The 20,316-nt window shown below is 43.4% G+C and overlaps 1 protein-coding gene across 1 annotated transcript in view; it reads left to right on the top strand.

The window, feature by feature from the left end:
- TRPM8 (transient receptor potential cation channel subfamily M member 8) overlaps positions 1–20,316 on the top strand; it is a 73,782-nt gene that overhangs the window by 11,208 nt on the left and 42,258 nt on the right. The window contains exons 5-11 of the mRNA XM_019739743.3: positions 126–298; positions 5,582–5,756; positions 7,186–7,253; positions 9,548–9,745; positions 14,140–14,242; positions 15,322–15,440; positions 19,331–19,621. Of these exons, the coding sequence (XP_019595302.2) occupies positions 126–298; positions 5,582–5,756; positions 7,186–7,253; positions 9,548–9,745; positions 14,140–14,242; positions 15,322–15,440; positions 19,331–19,621 (1,127 nt within the window). The remainder of the gene's footprint in view (positions 1–125; positions 299–5,581; positions 5,757–7,185; positions 7,254–9,547; positions 9,746–14,139; positions 14,243–15,321; positions 15,441–19,330; positions 19,622–20,316) is intronic.

The following is a 20,316-nucleotide window of genomic DNA, read 5'->3' on the forward strand; positions in this document are numbered from 1 at the left end:
CACCCCAAAGTGGGGGGTGCCTCCTAGGGTTCACGGGGTGGGGTTTCTTCAGGAGTCCTGAGCACGGACGGGCAGGACCCTTCCTCAGAGCCAGCTGATCCTGTGCTCTTCCCCCTCATTGGCAGGTGCGTGGATTCTCACCGGAGGCACCCATTACGGCCTGATGAAGTACATCGGGGAGGTGGTGAGAGACAACACCATCAGCAGGAACTCAGAGGAGAACATCGCGGCTATTGGCATAGCGGCTTGGGGCATGGTCTCCAACAGGCACACCCTCCTCAGGACCTGTGACGTGGAGGTACAGGTGGGACGGAGGAGGTCTGCGAGGTCACGCGGGAGCAAGACCGTAGGGTGGGGCTCTGGCCTGAACCCTGGGGCTCTGGGATGGAGTCAGCTCATGGGAAAGTTGGCCTTGCAGGGAAGGCCTTTCTTTAGAGCCTCACAAGTTAAAAACAAGGATGACATAATCAACCCCCAGGAAGGAGCTGCCAATGGATGCGTTTTGTTCATTAAAATTGGTTCCCAGCAGATTCGTTAGAGTCAGGTTCTTTATTCTGTGCACCCATGACCTGAATACATCCAAAGAGGGCTTAGCTTGGCTACCATACCTCATTCCTTGGCCACACTCACAGGAATTGAAGTTAATGCTGTGGCCCTTGGTTAATTTGGCATTATGTGGGTTGAGGGATGTCCCCACCCCCAAAGTCTCCTGTGAGCACATACAGAGTCATCAAAGGTGCATTTCATGTTCAAAATACAAGGTAGGCATTGGGGCTTTGTATAAAGTGTGGAATTTTGAAAACAGCAATGACTTGAGGACGCCCTAAATGACAGGTGTTCTCTAACCAGAAGATTTGGGCCAGATGCTCAGAAATCCCAATGTAATCTATACCTGCTTCCATCTGGGACTCCTTAGAAGTTTAGGCAGTAAGTGGTCAGGATTTGGGGAATTACTGTGGTCCTTTATATTTTTAAAATTTATTTTACTTTTGTGTCTGTTACCATATTTGAGGTTCAGAAGGGGCAGAGGAAAGTGGGGAGGCATTTCCTGATTGTCTGCCAGGAGGCAGCGTGGTGGAGAGGGAGGGTGATGGGTTTGGGAGACAGGGAAGTCTGGGTGAGAGTAACCACTACTTTTCCAGCTGCATAGTCTTAAGAGGGATTCTTTCTCTGAATTTTTATAATAATAACCTTGTATTGTTATGGGAGAAATTAATTGAATGGTAGCTTTTATTGTTGTTACTAGATACTCAGCCAGGGATGGCAAGATGGTCAGTCTCATATCACATGACAACTTTAGGGGAGGATGTGAGGACAGCTGCAGGCTGGGTGAGAAAGAATATTGTTATCTGTTAGTGATGTTTGGGAATCGCGGGCATAGGAGTCAACTTAACCCTGTGGTAGATGCATTGTATATATTAATTCACAGAATCACAAAACAACCCCGTAAAGTAGGTATTTTTATGCCTGAATTGGAACAACAACAATAACCAAGACTTTAGTATTTCCCTGGTGGCAGTTTTATAGGGTCCGTTGTCTGTCAATAAGTAAAACTTGAAATGAATATATAAAGACTAAACAGAAAGTTCCAATCACTTGGCAATTAACAACCAAAAAATCAAATAATCTTTTTGTTAAATAACTATTGGGTGAAAAATGAACTTTCAAAAATATAATCACAGATCACTTAGAAAACAATGAAAATGAAAACATTACATATTAAGGCTAATAATACATGGCCAAAGCTGCACGCAGAGTGAAATGCATAGCCATATACCTTTATTAGTAAACATATAGAAAATAATTCAATAATAATAATATATAATATTTATTTAATAGCATTTGCTGGTGCTATCACTAGGTTCTATTCTACGTGTTTTACATCTATTAATTCATTTAATCTTCACAACAGTCCTATGAGTTAAGTACTGCTATTACTCTCTCTTTATAGATGAGAAAACAGGCGTGGAAAAAGTAAGAAACTTTAACTCACAGCTAGTAAGTGGCAGAGCCATAGTTCATAGTCTTTTAACCACTATATTATTCAAATAGATTGAAAAATAACACCAACAAAACTTAAGAAGAGTGGGAGAAAACATAACATTTAATCACAAATAAATTAATTAGAAAAGAAAAAGTAGAAATAGTCTTTATTCTCTGAAATACTTTTAACAATTTGAGGAATGAATAGAACTGAGAAATCAAATGTAATAATAAATATTGAGAAAAATTGTGTGGATGCTATGTAAAACTGTATGTCAATAAATTTGACAATCCAATGGGAATTTATATTTTTCTATGAAACTATAATTTATTAAAAATGAATTCAAGAAGAACCAGAAAATCTGACTAGATGAATTACCAATGAATGAACTTAAAGGGAAATAAAAAATTGTCTTCGAAATTGGGCCAGATAGTTTTATCCAGCAATAAAAAAAAACATATATTAATTGCTAATTAAAAAAAATATTTATAGTCTCCAACACATACAGAAGCATGAGATCTTTATAAATTACTGGAGAAAGAGCAAATTTGTGCCCTTTCTGAAAACTCATTTAGAAATATGAATGAAGAATATGAAAACTGTTCATACTGTATATCTAGTAGTTATACTTATAAATATACCACTAGAGAATTTAGTATTTGGACAAGCATATCATTAAACTATTTCTTATGATAACAAGAATTGACATAAACCTAAATGTCTTGTAATAATAATAGGAAAATCTTCCAGTAGATTATTATACAAACAAGGGTAAATTGTAGGGCCATGAAAATACTATTTCCAAAGATTTTCTGATTGTATGGAAAATATTTACAGTTTTAAATAGAGAATTATGAAAACCATGTAAATCAATCTATATGCCTGGAAAAGACATACATGCCCTGAAATCTTGGTGGTGACTACCACTGAGTTGTGGAATAAGCATCATTTTATATTTCCTTGTAATTTTACTTTTCTTTATTTTCCATATTTTCTGCAATTGCATGGCTTATTTTTAGATACTCAGATTCTAGTGCGAGTAGTTATCCCATTGATGTTTCTGTTCATGACAATCTCTGGTGACTTAGAGTAGTTTTACAGTAAACTCAGTATGATCTTGTGGTTGACTTTTATGTCTTGTGTTTTCTTTTGTTTCTTTTATGTCTTCCCTGAACAACAACAGAGTTTGGTCTTGTGCAAAAATTGAACCAATAATTGTTCACAATAACTTTGTTGGCCACCTCTTCCTATATTGTTTCTACTCGTGGCTTCATTACGAACTCTGTCACTGGTAGATAGGGCTGTACAAGGTCCCAGATTTAGCTGGCCTGAGTAATGCTGCATTTCACAAACACTGAAGTTTTACGTGATTTTTGAGGATCTTTTCTGTTTTTTTTTCCCCTCATCTTCCATCGCTGCTTTTTTTGAGTCAGTATTACACTTTAAAAATTATCATCACGTTACCTATGCATGAAAAAAGATAGCCCACACCTCCACTCATCATTGTTTTTGGTCACCACACAAGCACAAGACAAATTCCTTTGTCAAGATACAGCCTCAAGACAAAACAACATAATGAAATATCATGCTCACCGAGTAGAATCATATAAGCTGATGCAGGAGAAACTGAAATTGTTATAATATCAAGTCCTTGTCTAGTAATGTGATATGTCTCTCGATTTATGCACGTCTGTGTCACTCAGGAAAGTTTATAGTTTTCCCCATTGGGTTCTTGTATATTTCTTCTTAATGTAATTTCTAGATATTTTTGTTGTTGCGAATTGGGTATTCAATGTAACTTTTCAAGCAATTTTTGCTGATATATATATGGATTTGTTTGTTGTTTTGAATCAAACAAGTTATGAATGCTTTCCTGTTATAACAGTTTTTTAATGGATTCTCTGGGAGTTGTATATTTGCAACCATATTATTGGTAAATAGTGTTACTTTAAAAAATAACTCTTCTGCGCGGCCGGATGGCTCAGTTGGTTAGAGCATGAGCTCGTAACAGGGCTGCCGGTTTGATTCCCACATGGGCCAGTGAGCTGCGCCCTCCACGACTGATGGGTCCTGGGAAAACACACTGTTCCCCAATATTCCCCATTAAAAAAAATAACTCTTCCATTTAATTATACCTTGCGTTTTTGCTCATCTTGTTGTCTTGGCTAAAATGTCCAGTATCATGTTAAATAATGGTGACAGCAGGTATCTTGACAGCATCCACGAGACCTGGTATCATAGTGGAAATTAGTCTAGTATTTCACCAGGAAACAGGATTTGGTGAAAGGTTCAATATACATATATATTTTTTAAAGTATCATAAGGCATCATCCTTTCATTTCTAGTTTATAATTTTTTGAATCAAGACTGAGTGTTGAGTATGAAATATCTTTTTGCTTCTGTTGGGTTATTTTTCTCCTTTAAATCGTAATCTAATGAATGGCCTGACTCCTGGAAACACTAATTGTTTCTTCATAAACTTTCCAGATTTAATTAACAAATTGTTTTTTTAGGATTTTTGTATCCTTATTCCTAAAGGAGTTTGGTCTTTGGCTTTTCCTTTCGTTATTGGTTTGTTGTTGAGGTTTTGACCTCAGTGCTGTGTTCTGGAAGGCTGTAAATGGGAACTTTTGTTCTGGAAAAGTTTGTAGCGTTTCTCCACCCGAAGCCTGGGTGTCGTATCCAGGACTCCCCTGATTGAAGCACCCGACCATGCAAGGCCACGTGGAGAATAGAACCATAAACATTTTAACTTTGCTTTTCATTCCACTTTGTTCTAACATGTCTGTGTCATTAACAGAATCAATAACCTTCCCCTCCCAACTGAGTTTTCAACTGAACTTGTATACTTGGAGTTCAGGTTGAAACACCTTTTAATGAAACCCTGATACTTTAATAACCAAGCACCTTTGAATGGGACCCGAAGGTCAGGAACTCCTTTCTTTATGCTCCCACAGCAGTTTTTTATTCTCTGGTGTTAAGTGTTAGGACGAAGTATCTACTTAATCTCTTCTTTTTGCAGTGCCGTAACTATGTGCTTCTCAAAGGCAAAAACGCCATCTTACTCATTTTCTCATTCCTAGACCTTGGCAGGGGTCTCGGCGTCTGATAGATTCCAAAAAAATGTGTATGTGTGTATATCAGTGTCTACCTCTACCTGTATCCAGACACACACACACAAATATATGTATGTGTGTATCTGTATAGGTGCTTATATGTGTGTGTGTATGTCTGGATATATATGGGTATATGTGTGTGTACATACATAATCCTTTCCTGAATGCTCTCAGTTTCAATGACTTTATTCAAATGAGCTCAGGGCGATGGAACAAGAACTAGATGGGGAATCTGATCCTTACACTGTCACTGGCCATTTATGCGACAATAGGGAAGTGACCCAACCAGTTTGAACCTTCATGTCTTCATATTAAAATGTGCTGTAAGATCTCTAAGACCCTCCTGAACTTAGGAATCTGAGAGGGGGCATCAACGTAGTGGAACCCCAAGGGTTAGCCTTCATAGGAACATATAAAAACGTCATCATAAATCTTGGCCAACAAATACAATCTCCGAGTAAAGTTTCTGTGTGCTTTCCAGGAGCATTTTTCCGCCCAGTACATCATGGACGACTTCAAGAGAGACCCTCTGTACATCCTGGACAACAATCACACCCACCTGCTGCTGGTGGACAATGGCTGCCACGGACATCCCGCAGCAGAGGCGAAGCTCCGGAACCAGCTAGAGAAGTACATCTCCGAGCGAACGATTCAAGGTCAGGAATTGGGAAGAGGGACATTAGACAAACATCAGAACGAGCTACAATAGCAGCAGGAGCAGCAGCAACAATAGCACCAATTATTTAGTGAGACTTGGTGAACCTACCCGGTTAGGTGTCCAATTGCCCAAGAAGAATTGTGATTTCTCTTCTTCTTTTAACGTACCAGGAGTGCTTCTGCCAGGGTCACTGAGATAGGTGCCCTTCCACAGACTGGAGCAATGGCAGATGCTGGCTTGTCCCAGCCTGCTGGGTCAGTGTAGAAAGCCTGCTGTCTTTTCTTATGCTGGAGAATATTTAACAGCAGTAAAATCCGCAACGGCAAATAGGAGCTTACAGAGCAATGCCATTAGCTGGTGTAGACATGACACAAACCAACCCAGAGCTTCACAGTTGAGTGGTTTATTTCATGGAATCCTTCTTTATGATCGACCACCAATAAAGCAGAGAATGCATCAATTGAGTGAAAGCCTTTATATGCCACGAAAAGTGACATACTCTCTCTTCCTGTCGTTGAGATGTTGGTGTTGAGATGTCGTGGAACCAGGTTACCTTATGGTGCGGTGACAGACTTCAAAACAGGGACTTGTGTTCTCAACCTTACTCATTTCTCAATGGGACACATGTGAAGTAAGACATTTGTATGTGCAATTCTCACTTGAGAGAACACGTAGTTATGCAAGTTTTTGACCCACTCAAGAAAGCATAGGATTGTGCAAATGAGTGAGAGTGAGAGTAGTTATTATAAGGATGAACTTGAACCTGGTCTAAGATATATTAGCAAATCATTTACAGACTTGAGCATTTTAAAAATCAGTAACAAATTGCCACATGACCTGTGTCATGCTGAGTGATTTGGGGCACAAAGACATATCCATCATTATCAACAAGTAAATAGTCAAATTTGTGAGATCGGTAGCCGTCAGCCCACACCCTGGGCTCACAGGGCGGGAGATCCTTGACCAATGCTTTCTTCAGGTAGCTGTCATTTTTTTTCTTCTTTTTAAATAAAAATAGGTACAGTTTATTTGGTTAAAAATATTTTTATATATATCATTATTTTCAAATGTGGGATTGTCACCAAAATGTAGGTGGTTGTTAAGAATTTATCAAATAGGTTATTCTACGAGTACTGTGTTTCCCCGAAAATAAGACCTAGCCGGACAATCAGCTCTAATGCGTCTTTTGGAGCAAAAATTAATAGAAGACCTGGTCTTATTTTACTAGAAGACCGGGTCTTTACTATAATATAATATAATAATATAATATAATAAATATAATATAATATAATATAATACCGGGTTTATATTAATTTTTGCTCCAAAAGACACATTAGAGCTGATTGTCTAGGTCTTATTTTTGGGGAAACAGAATGTTGAGTATTTCTAATGAGCCCCAAATGAGTTTTGTGTTTCATGTTTCACAGATTCCAATTATGGTGGCAAGATCCCCATTGTGTGTTTTGCCCAAGGAGGAGGAAGAGAGACTTTGAAAGTGAGTCTTGGTTTGTTTTTCTAGAAGATTGGTTAAGAAGTTTACTCAACAAATTTGTAGTTTCAGGGTTTGGAGACTCGGCTAATCCACTAGGTTGGTGCAAAAGTAATTGAGGTTTTTGCAATTAGTTTTAATCTTTTAAATTACAATTACTTTTGCACCAACCTAATAAACTGACTAATTTCTTCAAGTAGGTAGCATTTTCCCCACCTCGCACTGTCCCCTGAACAGGCCTAGGTGGTTTCCTCAGCTGAGAAGATTTAAGAAGAGAATCTGAAGCCACATGAGTAGCCTGGAGACTCAGTGTTGGCTGTGGCCAGCAACCTGCCAAAGAGAAAGATTAAGGTGAATCATGAGGCTTAAGGACCATAACCAGCAGCTGTCTACACGCCATGCCATCTGCATGGAGCTGAGCTGTCGTCGCTCTCTGTCTCTGTCTCCCTCTTTGTCTCTCTCTCTCTCACGCACACACACACTGTCTTAAATGTTCCCAGAGCACCTAAAGCCCACCCACGTGCCTCCAGGGCATGCGTGGACTCCACCCACATGAAGGAATCCGAAACCCTACGTGACTCTGAGATTATGGGGAGCATTTCCAGTGATCTCCCACCTGCAGTGTTGAGCAGTTGGGCAAGAATTCTGTTTCCCACCCGTCCTTGGAGCCTTGCTGTTACTGAGCTCATCTTGCCCGCAGCCAGGCTTCTGTTTGACTTAGGAAGCATCAGCGTGACCGCATTTCAGCCAGTGATTGAAGGCATGAGCATCATTTCCATGATCTCACTTTTCTAGGAATAGGGCGTTACAAGAAAGTAATTTTAATTCCCTCTTTTAATTAATGTCCATGTTGACTTGCATATCCCCCCATTTCCACTAACCTGTTGGAACTGTAAGACAGAATTATAGATAGCTGCGGTCCTTTCCCCTTCCCCTCTCTTAATCACAGTACACCCCAAGAGGTACCAGTGATTTCCGGGAAAGTTATTTGGAATCATATTCTAGCACTTACCTTGTTTGTTCCTTTATACAACAGTGATTGTTTCATTCATTCATGCATTCCTTAACAGGTATTTACTGAGCACCTGCTATGAGATCTACTACTGAGACCATTGTTTAATAAAAGTCTTCCAGGGAAAGACTTCCCAGGGGAACGTTCCAATAAAGATTTTTTTCAATGTGCTATTGTTGGTATATGAATGCTTGCAGAAGCAGCCACGTAAAAGAGGAAGACAAATGGAGAGAAAGTAACTGAAAGATGGCAACATATATTGTCTTTCTCAAACTTCAGATTTAGAATTCAGATTTCCAGAGAGCTGCAGCAGGCCCAGGGCACTGCATTGCTACAACATTTTCTGGAAACGTCTGCTCAACCAATTCACAACCCACAGAACAGGGGATAGAACCGAGGAGGGAAAGAGGGAGAAACAGCCAGCTGAGCATCTCTTCAGCTCTTTGTCCCCTCATCTTTCAGCTTGCTCTTATCACCCCCACTCCCACCCCATCACAGCCCTGATACCCACGTTTAGTGCAGGGGGTGAGGTGAAGATGGCACCCCAGCCTGGTGTGTGTCAGCCTTCTGCCTGCTTTGATGAAGGGAGCACACCCTTTACGAGTGACGTCTTCTCTAAGGAAAGTGTCTAGCAAAGGGAAGGGGCTTCACAGTTTCCTCTGTACCTGTATGTAGAGCCCTTCGTCCTGCCATCAAGGGATTAAAATTCTTAAGACCTGATTCCCCTATGCTGCTCTGTGGTCTTGGTACAAGAAATAAAAGTGTGGTAGATGTTTATCCAGGAAGCAAATTTATTTTTATTCTCTTTTATAAAGGAGGAAGGGAAATTGTTTAAGGAGGGAGATAGGTAAGTCAACATAATACAAAGCGTGTGGCTGCTGCTTTGCAGGCATTCTCATACCTTAAGAGTATGAGTACGGTTAACCTCCATCAGGGAAGCTATCACTAACGTTGAATATCATCTTAAGAGCTGTCACTCACATCTAAGACGTCAGCATTTGGAATGATGGATTGTGTGCATAGGGATATTTTCAAGCACTCATTTATGGAAAACTTCAGCTAGTCACACACGTCCTTATTATGGAATTTGGTATTAGCGCAGGACGTCATGCCAGTGGCTTACATTTCTTATTCATAAAGCATTGGCAAACATTTGGTTTGCTTCTGATTGTAAATGAAACCTGAAATGCAGGGGTGTGTCAATGTGTTTGGTTAACCACCTTGACCTTGAACCTTGGTCGCACGCTCGGTTCTGGGGATCACAGTGTCTTGGTGTCCCCTCTCCCAGGCCATCAATACCTCCATCAAGAGTAAAATCCCCTGTGTGGTGGTGGAAGGTTCGGGGCAGATTGCTGATGTAATCGCAAGCCTGCTGGAGGCAGAGAACTCCCTCACGTCTTCCACCGTCAAGGAGAAGTTGGTGCGCTTCTTACCCCGCACGGTGTCCCGGCTGCCCGAGGAGGAAATTGAGAGTTGGATCAGATGGGTGAGTGCTAGGGGAGACTTTAGAGGGCTGAGAAGGGAGGGAGACTGCCTCAAATGCCCGAGTCCGCTGGTAGCTGCTGTTTTGTACTTTCTCCATGACTTTGAAACCAATTTCTTGCTGGACATTGAAGCTCACATAAGTTGAATGACTCGCCACGTCTCCATACCTCATAATGGGTCACTTACGGGGCTTTCGATTCAAGTCTGTTTGCAAAGCTGGTAATCCTTCTTTTATACCACGGTGTCAGCAAACATGCAGCTGTGTTTTGTATGTATCAGTGGTTGGGGAGGAAAGACCCTCCTGGTGATGGTGTTTTAGAATCGCAGATCCGAATTTGAGTCTACATCTATCGGGGAAGCTGTTACTACAGAACAATTGCCCTTCTAGATTAACCGGCCTGTGAGTCAGTTCAGAATCTCTCACCTTTCTCATCAGATCGTGTAAGAAACGTGTCCTTATTGGGATATCTATTACACTTCTTATTGCTGAGCCTATGAACGTGTTGTAGCACAGTGCTATGCTGTCTCACTTTTCGCTCCGTTTTATGACGGCTGTTGACTTGAAATAACTTTCATTTTCTTGAGTGCCCACTTTGTTAGAGGCCTCACGTTCATATCAGCCGTTCATTCATGTCAGCTCATTCAAAGATGGGCTCGATCGTAGGATACGCTTAGGAGCATGTGGTGACACGTGGGAATTCTTCCATAAAGGAAATAACACACTGTAGACAGCGAGTCTTATTTTAATTATAGAGCCCATTTCATCTTGACAGTCCACGGTTGGATTTAACATAAAGAATAAAAAAAATTATTGACCTAGATTGACATGTCAACAATATTTGGGAGTGGAAGAGCCTCGAAATTTAGCAAATATTCAAATATAGCAAATGGAAGACTTGGAACAGTGCAGATAATCTTTTTGCTCATGGTAGTCTTGTGAATAATGGGAAAGATCAACCCAAACTTCTCGGCTGCCTGGTCCTCTGCAGTAAATTAATACACAGTGGGACCCTGCTGGTCTTAACGTCAGAAGAGCGGACACTTCGACGGTAATGCGGATGGGGTGGAGCAGGATCCAGGTGACCAGAAAACAAGTCCTTTCTGGAATAGGTCACATTATCTATTACAGAATTTAAAAACACAGATGCATCTCCTCATAGCTGAGAGTCAGTGCTGGTGTTGAATGGCGCCCAGCTGGTGCGCCATTAAAGCTGGTGGTTTTATATGAAAGTTCCTGCTGGGATTTTCTTATCTCTTGGCCAAGTCCAGTTGAGAGACAGACACAAGAATCAGGTGCATAGAGGTCAAACTTTATCAGCTTCATTGATGATTTAGGCCAAGTTGAAAGGTGTAGTGTAGAGATGCAGCACAATGACCTCTTTCTGCTGAGTCCCAGAATGAGACAGATGAGCCCCCCCCAGACAGAGGCAGCCTCGGACAACTGCTGTCCCTGCCACGCTGGCCGTGTGGCTGACGGCAGGCCAGCACGAGCACTCTGCAAGGAGCAGATCCCAACCGGAAGCAGGAAAGGGCTGGCCAGGTGACAATCAGAGATGTCACTCCCCCACCCTGAGTAGTGAGTGAAGGGGTGGAGACTATTCAGGGACCTAATTCGGATCGGGCTCCCTCTGCAGGGAAACATGTGGGTGAGGAAAAGGAGCCCTCTCTCTCCAAAGTAGCTCTGCATTGTCGACTCTCCACATATTCAGACCTAAACAGTTAGAATCCTGCCGAACATCTGAGTGGAGCAATCCCAAAGTGTCAATATGAATGTAAGACAGTGTGTGTTGAGTGCTGCATTCAAGATAATTTCCTGTGATGGTGGAAGACGTTCAGCGCCAGTTCAAGGATTCCCACAGAGGAGGGAACTGATCACTCTTAACTTACCCACCAGTTGGCCCTGGGTCTGTTCCAGTGACTTTCCTCTTTCTCTTCATGCAAGTTGGCTTATAGATTCCAGACCAGGTCGTGTCCAAAGGACCATGCCCCCTAATGGGTCCTCACCCCCTTTATGAGGAATTCTGACTTCTGCTTCAAGAAAACCATTACGGGCAACTCATCTGAAACAGACGAAAAACCAGACATATTTCACTTTCTGTGATTATACGATCCTTTCTGGGATGCATATCTAATTCATATTAATATCTAATACGCTAGTGATGTATCATAATTATGTCAGTCAGAAGGCATACATCAATAATGAAAATGGGTCTGGAATTTTTAATTACACACTCGTGTGGGATTTTGCAACTGGTACAGATTTCCCAAAAGACAACTCAAGAGTAGAATTGTTAATGAACATATACATTCAGTCAATATTAATTGAACAATTCAATATTAATTAAGCAACCTCCCAGGCTAATTATGGGTGACCTCAGTGATCGTGTGCACAACCGTCCCCAAAGCTGGAGTCACAATTTCTCCATCTCTCCAAGAGACCCAGAAGTTCTCCACTGGGACCATGCCCTCCTGTCCTACCTGTTCTCTCAGAGTTATTCCCCTATACCTACTCCGCACCTTCTCAAGAACTTGACCCGTTATAGTCCCCCAACCTAGATATCATTCAGTCAAACTCCTTCATTAATTCATTTATTTTATTGATATTTATTGAGCGCATACTATCTGACAGATTCTGGAATAGGTAACTTCAAAAAGAAGAGTAGATACAATAGAAAGAGTCCTTGTCCTTGCAGAGAAAAGAGAACTTGAGAAGAAGTTCATGTTGAGTGATTATAATACAATGCATTGTACAATATCCAACTGAAATGGGTGTTCCGAAGAAAAGTAACATGGACACAGAAGGCCTGAGCTAAGGGAGCCTGGCCTGGCATGAAAGGCATCTCGGGGGGAGGTTTCACAGAGAAAGGGACATGGGAGCCATGATCTGAAGGCTGGACAGAGTTGGCGGGATGAAGGCTGGAATTGTGATGGTAAGAATAGCATGTGCAAAGGTCCTGGGGTGTGAAGCAATTGTGGCCTGTCCATGGAACCATAAGATGGCAGTGAGGGTATGGGATGGAAGCTGGAGAGCTTAGGGGCCACAACAGAGCCATGAACACTGTTTTGAGGTTTTAGTCTATTCAAGTGTAATGGGAAGTCACTGAAAGGTTTGAAGCAGGTGTGATCAGAGTTGTGTTCAGGGAAGCTCACATTGGCTGCGGTGGGGGACAGGATTGGAAGAGGCAAGAATACCTGGGGCAGGAGGGGGAGATAGGTCTCTGCTACTGTCTCCCGGTCCCCTCAGTTTGCTGTGTCCATATCCACTTTCTCCGTTTTCCTTTTCACTTCGAAGGATAAGATGTCTCAGCCCCAATCTGCTGCCCACCTCCACTTGTACCCCAGAGCCCTGGGACTTGGACCCCTCCCCGAAGGTCATTTTTAGTTGGCCCTCTTTCCCTCGGCCTAAGCAAGGGCTGCCAGCATGGTGAGTGGGCCTTTCCCTTCAGGCTGTCCCCCTCCCCCTCTATCAAACGCCCTGTGATCTATGTTTTCCCGCAGCTTTCGTTTATTTGCTCGTCACCCCTGGATTCAGCATCTTCTGAACTAAGGCCTCCAGCACCAGAAAACCACAGCCTGAAGGTCACCCCTAATGTCCACACCCAAGGGTCTGTCTTAGTCCACATCGTTCACCGTTTCACCCTGACCTGAGACTTCCCTCTCCTGCCCAGCCCAGCCGAGACTGTCATTCCAGTTTCTCATTCCCAAACGTTGCCAGGAACACCGACCACTGCCTCAAACGCAGTCTAAGCGAATCCAGACTCATTTCCTCCACTAGAAGGAACGCTCCCTCACCAAGCTCCCGCCACGCTCACCAGCGCCTGAAACCTTGGAATTAGGGGGCGCTTCCTGTCCCCCAGCTCTTTGATTTTAAGAAATGCTTTACAATGAACCATCGCAGAAAGATGAGAAAGGATAAAGGAGCAAATCCCTTATCTCTTTATCCAATCACGAAGTCGTCTTTTTGCATGGAACTTTTCCTTCCTACAGTTTAAGACCGTGCTTAGATGCTTTTTGTGATTTTTCTGTTGCTCTTTCCTCACTTATTCACTCATTCACCAATTGGGCACCTACCATGTGCCAGGCTTGGTCACACACATGCACACACACACTCACCCCCCTGGTCAGTGACTCTCTTGGCCTCTTGATGGGAGCCTTTTGAGATGCATGCCCTTGTATAGCCAGCCCTTTACTCTCCTGTGGTCAAGGCTCATGATTCCAATTTAGAAATTAGATGCTACGGCGCGGCGCTGTGGGTGAGGGAAGGAGAGCTAGGACTCTCCTGTAGATGGGCTTAAAAAAAAGTGGAATAAAAGAATTCTCACCCAAAGAGTGAAGTTTATGCTCCTCATGTCTAAAATCAGTTGGCTGACAACTCTGTTCTTTAAATGTTGCCAGCTCAAAGAAATTCTGGAAAGTTCTCATCTGTTAACAGTTATTAAAATGGAAGAAGCTGGGGACGAAATTGTGAGCAACGCTATTTCCTATGCTTTGTACAAAGGTAGGTAAAAACAGCCCCTCCAGAAGTTTCAGTTTTGTGTTGCTTTCTGTGACTTGCGTTTATTTTTTAAACATCTTTGTTGAAATATAATCTTGCACTGAATTTTGACTATCATTGATTGAAAGCTAGAATAACTACTATTGACCTGATGAGTTAAATCTCCTTAGTTGCATGTTTTTAATAGAACAAAAAATTGTATGTCATTAAAATACTGGTCAAATCCGATCACAGAATTCTCCAAAGGGCTGCTCCTGACAGAGGTATAAAATCTTTTTCTGCATCTCAGACTCTTTGAGAAGGTGACAAAAGCTATGGGCCTTGGTTCTAGGGTTCCACATATATGTACACACATGCACACACACGCACACACACATCAAGGATTCTGCGTTCAATTTCAGAGTTTACAAATCTCCTGATGCATAAGAATGAAGCTGAGGTTAAACATTCTCATCCATGATCTCTGTTGTCTTAGCATCCCATCCAGGTGGATATTACCTGAGTAAATTGAGCCTTGGCAAATGCCAGCTAGAGGTGAGCCGCCGGATTACAGATGTAAGGTGTGCAGAGCAGGGCAAGGCACGTGGGAGTGCGATGTAAGCATCCGCTGGTCATTAGAATCATTCTTACTGTGCTTGCCAGGAATTTAGTCACGAGAATATTTATTAAAATGGGACTGTATCTGTAGAGAAACATAGATGCAGAATAGACGAGCTCTGGAAAAGAACACTGTGGTAACATGGCTCATTATTTCATAGATTCGGATATAGTGTAAATCAGATATGGTTCAAATAAAACTTTATGCAGTTGGAATCTATGGGAAGATACCATAGTTACACTGTGAGGATATGAAATGGAAAGATATTATTGTCACCTGAATTGATCCTCATTATATACTTTGGGACACGCAGACTATTGATGAGAAAGTGAAAATAAAGTGAAATGGCAGCTGTGTCTGGCTTTAGGAGGACATGCTCAGAACCTCATTTGGTAAATGGCTCTCATTATTGGACATATGGAGTGGTTCTGACTCTCTTATTTCTGGGGCTTTGGTGAGTTGACTCTTGCCTGCCCTTTTCTAGCCTTTAGCACCAATGAACAAGATAAAGACAACTGGAACGGGCAGCTGAAGCTTCTGCTGGAGTGGAACCAGCTGGACCTCGCCAGTGATGACATTTTCACCAACGACCGCCGATGGGAGGTAAGTGAGATGCTCTCCTGGGTTTTCCCAGTGTCAGGTCTGGTCCACTTCTGACAAGGTCTTCAGTATTGAATCTTGTAAAGGACCATTCTGTTCTGGTACATTCTGCTGCTAAGCCTCACTTTCTTCTCCTGTGGGATGGGATAATACCCTGACGTGGTAGGTTCATTGGGAAGAGATAATAAAAATAAATGCACAGATGGCAGAAAACTCAATCCACTGACACCATCCAAAGTTTATAGCCCTCAGCCACGAAGTGAGAGCTGCTTCTCCATCTGGCTGTAGAGGTGAAGTCCTCCTGGGAGTGGACGGGCAGACGTTTGGGGAAAATACGTGCAGGATGATTGAAAGGATTGGAAGTCACTCAACTACAAACCTAGACAGCAGTGCTCACTGTGCCCTGCCCCGCGTACCTAGTCTTGTTCTGGGAAGAATTGCCAACAGTGAGATGCAGACGGGAAAACTAGTACAACTCGATGGAAGACACGCAGTGGATGTCTCAGAGCTGGAAAGCGGGACACCCAAACGAATGAGCACGTCCAAGTGGAAGTTTTCTGTCCAATAAAAACTTTTTTTCCAGTAGACTGACTTTCTCACTTTCAATTTGATCATTCATAGCACTGCATTTCCCAGCAGCGTCCCCCTGGGTACAATTAAAGTTAAATCAGCCTTGGGAGCTCTGTTTTGCAGGAACGATGCAAACTGCCACACTTGGATCTGCGAGGCTGGGTGCTTCTCTGTTTTCAGCTCTTCTGAATTAATTTGAGTCATTTAGTGGGCAGCTAGAATTTGTTTAATTTTATACATGCATGCATAGATTTGAAGGGGCATGTATTTCATAACTGTCATCCTTCGCAGCCAGGATCAGAAAACACTTTTAAGCCTCCTGTTGCATAATCAAAGACGAAGTCTTGATTTACATGAACATGTGATCAATTTCAATAATAGAATGCAAATAAAGGAATGGCTTTTGGGATTTTAAATTATTCATTCCTGTAGCAAACATTATCTCGTGTTTGGTCTTTGCAATCTAATGAACCCCATTACACACCACAAGGCTTTAGTTAGTTGAAGGAAAGTGGAATTATAAGTAGATCTAGTTAATTGATTCATAAATAGATCCCTCTGTGTGAAATGTCCTATTTAAGTAAGGTCAGAAGGTGCGAATAAACATAAACTCAGGCACATACGGAATGGTACATTTAATTCTATTTCCTCAGCCTAACATTGTTACAGGTGAAGGGCATAGTGGTTAAGAGAACGGGCTCTGGAGCCAGCCCATCGGCATGACATAACCTCTGCTAGTTTCTTAACCTCTCTGTACCTCAATTTCCTTGTACAGTGTTGTATTGGGTTATCTTAGTACATTTACTACTGTCTAGGCTCTGGAGGTTATTTCTGTCTATTGTATTTGCATGCTGGAAATGCTCTACGTGGTGTGCCGCTCCACGTCTGTTCCCAGTTCTGCAGTCAGTGATGTCACATGGGCCCCTGGAAATTAGCCGTGATGGGAGCATTTACACCACAGGACTTGGCAAAAGCTACACATCAGGCCCTAGTATTTTCTTCCAGAGAGCTGATTGTCAAACACTTCCCAGCACACCATTGCTCTTGTGGAAATGGAGATAATGATGGCAGTGCCTAGCTCCTTGGGGTGTTAGGATGCTTAAATCAGATCACGTTCCTCTAGTGCTCAGAGCACTGGCTCCTGTTAAGCACTTATAAGTAGTTGTTTAAAAGCACATAAAAACTGTTGGAATAATGGTAACATTGGTGTAACTGTTTGCACAAAGCAGTTTCACGGTGTTACCTTACTTGCCCCTCACACCAGCCCACAGTGAGCATTTTCTCATTTCTCATTTTGCTGGTTAATAAGCCAGGGGTGCACGGGTACCACAGGAGGGGCAGTTACTGATGGTGTTTTGAGGGTCTGCTCTGAACTTGAATTTCTGAAAGCATCTGACCTGTTATCTCCTTTCATCCCCGCCAGCACCTATTTTGTAGAAGAGCAAACTGAGGCACAAAGCACTGTCTTGTTCTGGGTCACACATGCGGGTCATGGTGGAAACAAAGGTGGGCCTGGCTGCAAAGCCATTCTCTTTCCCGTGTGCCAGTGGTTCTCAAAATGTGATCCCTGGACCTGTGGCAGCTTGGGCATAACCTGGGGATTTGTCAGCAACGTGGATTATCGGACTCTATCTCACACTTGTTAAAGGAGAGGTTCTAAGCTTGGCTCCAGCTGCCTGAGCTCTAGTGAGCCCTCCAGGTGACTCTGAAGTCTGAGGACCACTGCCCTATGCTATCAAGTGTGTGACCGAAGGGAAGGCAAATGATTTAGAAGGAAATGTGAAGCTCTGGGCACAAGGAACACTTGCCTCGAGGACGTAGGTGAATGTGCAGCTGTCGTCCTCCCCAGGGCAGTCGCCTCTTCCCTTCCTTATCCAACCTGGAGCCGTAGTGTGGGGACTCAAGGGACCATTGGCCAGTCCCTCTCCAGGCACTGTGTGAGCCACAGGAGTCCCACATTAGACAGAAAGAGATACTGCCAGGGGGCAGCCGGATGGCTTAGTTGGTTAGAGCGCGAGCTCTGAACAACAGGGCTGCCGGTTCGATTCCCACAGGGGCCAGTGAGCCGCACCCTCCACAACTAGATTGAAGACAATGAGCTGCCGCTGAGCTGCCGGAGGGGCGGCCGGACGGCTCAGTTGGTTAGAATGCGAGCTCTTAACAACAAAGTTGCGGGTTCAATTCCCACTTGGGATGGTGGGCTGCACCCCCTGCAATTAAAGATTGAAAATAGCGACTGGACTTGGAGCTGAGCTGCGCCCTCCACAACTAGATTGAAGGACAACGACTTGGAGCTGATGGGCCCTGGAGAAACACACTGTTCCCCAATAAAATTTATAGAAAAAAAAGAAAGAGAGAAAGAAAGAAAGAAACAGACACTGCCAGTGCTGCCCTTGGCAGGAGAGAGTCACTTAAATCAGGGATCAGATGATGACATAGGGGGCTGGGTGGACAGCAGTGAGGAATGCTGGGACCTTTGGGGACTGGGGGCCCCAGGCTCCGGAAGCAGCTGCCACTCGGCTCCAGTGGATGGCTCTCCATATTGTCAGGGCCTCTGGATTTTAATGCTAGAAATGTCGATTTTTATGAACCTTCTAATTTTTAATGTTGGCAACTGAATTGAATTGTAAGAAATATGATGGAAGACAACAGAACGTGTCTGAGAGCTGTGGTGGCCTGTAGACCACTGGTAAACATTAATCTTCTTTATTAAGTTTCTCAGTAAGCTCCTATGGGATACCAGGAGCCAGAAAGTGGAGATAAAGATAAATAATAACCAGGTATAACTGTCAAGTGTTCCAATGATGCTGTGTCACGTAACATGACCAGGCATGTGCTTGATGGCGTGTGACTTGAAGGGCAGCCGGAAGAGCCTATGCCCAGAGCGAGGCATTGGCTGTTGGTTGGCTCGCAATCGATGTCTGCTGTGATTTCAGCAAAACGGTGTGAGCTATATGACCAATCCCCAGCCCCTGAGTGCTTCCTTGATGCCAAGCTCGGGCATAAATCCTTGACCCACATCTTCCCTACGTGGGTGTAATTATATCCACTTTACACTTGCAAGCGCCCGAGTCACATCCAAGCCCTCATCTGGCTGACTTCAAAGACCCTACCAAGCCACTTCCCCTGTCTGGATGTTTGGGCTATAATCCAACACTGTGTTATAATTGAAAAGATAAATTTTATTCTCAAACAGGATTGCAAGAGAAGTTGAAGATGCTATTACTTTGTGGTGGGAAACACGATGTGGCTGAGGAGGAAAAGCCTTGTGTTTCCATTATTGGGCTTCCGGTGTGAGTGCTCTTTCTGCTCTTTCTCCTCAGTCTTCTGACCTTCAAGAAGTCATGTTTATGGCTCTCGTCAAGGACAGACCCAAGTTCGTCCGCCTCTTTCTGGAGAACGGCTTGAACCTGCGGAAGTTTCTCACCAACGACGTCCTCACGGAGCTTTTCTCCAACCACTTCAGCACCCTTGTGTATCGGAACCTGCAGATCGCCAAGAATTCCTACAACGACACCCTCCTCACCTTCGTCTGGAAACTGGTGGCCAACTTCCGAAGAGGCTTCCGGAAGGAAGACAGAAATAGCCGGGACGAGACCGACATCGAGTTTCACGTATGTACTGGGGGAATCATCTGCTTGAATCCTCTGCTCTTTTGAATCTTCCTCCAAAACCTTTCTCTACCTGTGTCTTTCCCACTCCCCGCCTCATCGCCGTACAGTAGCTAACGTGCTGGCAGTGTTCATTTTTTCCTACTGCCTTTAGTTAAGATGATGAGTCTAGCTGGTGAGTTTTCTGATGTCTTGCTTTATGCTCTGTGCTGTATCTCAAACTAGTGGTTGCAGTTTTTCTTAATTGCAAAACTCGTTGTGGCACCTGCTTTCTGCAAGGCATCTGCCAGGGAAAAGGGACAGGGACATTATCTGCCTAAAAGTGCTCTTAGCTGCTCACGTGAAGGACGGGAGAGCTGCCACATTTTCTTTAGTGGATACCAGGGGCAGTGAATGTTTCCAGAGGGATAAGCCAGGTTTCCCCTGGAGAGGATGTGTGGCTACACCACCGTGTTCTCTCCGCCTTGCTGTGTAAGCACAGCAGGCCCGATTTCCAGCTGCCAGCACCGGCAACTCAATGCCAAAGGTTTGTCTGGTCAGGGCCAAACGACTGCCAGAAGCTGGCTCATAAAAACCCCAGCTCCCTCCCCACGTGGAGGAGATAATTCTGAGGCAGTGCCCTTCACTGGCTCCTGGGGTTGCCTGGCTGGACAGATCTCTAGCTGACCGCCATGACAGCTTGTGGACAAAGCACTGTT

The sequence above is a fragment of the Rhinolophus sinicus genome, chromosome 17 (assembly GCF_057876585.1).
Source record: "Rhinolophus sinicus isolate RSI-liver-muscle chromosome 17, RSI-T2T, whole genome shotgun sequence".
Classification (NCBI taxonomy): Eukaryota; Metazoa; Chordata; class Mammalia; order Chiroptera; family Rhinolophidae; genus Rhinolophus; species Rhinolophus sinicus.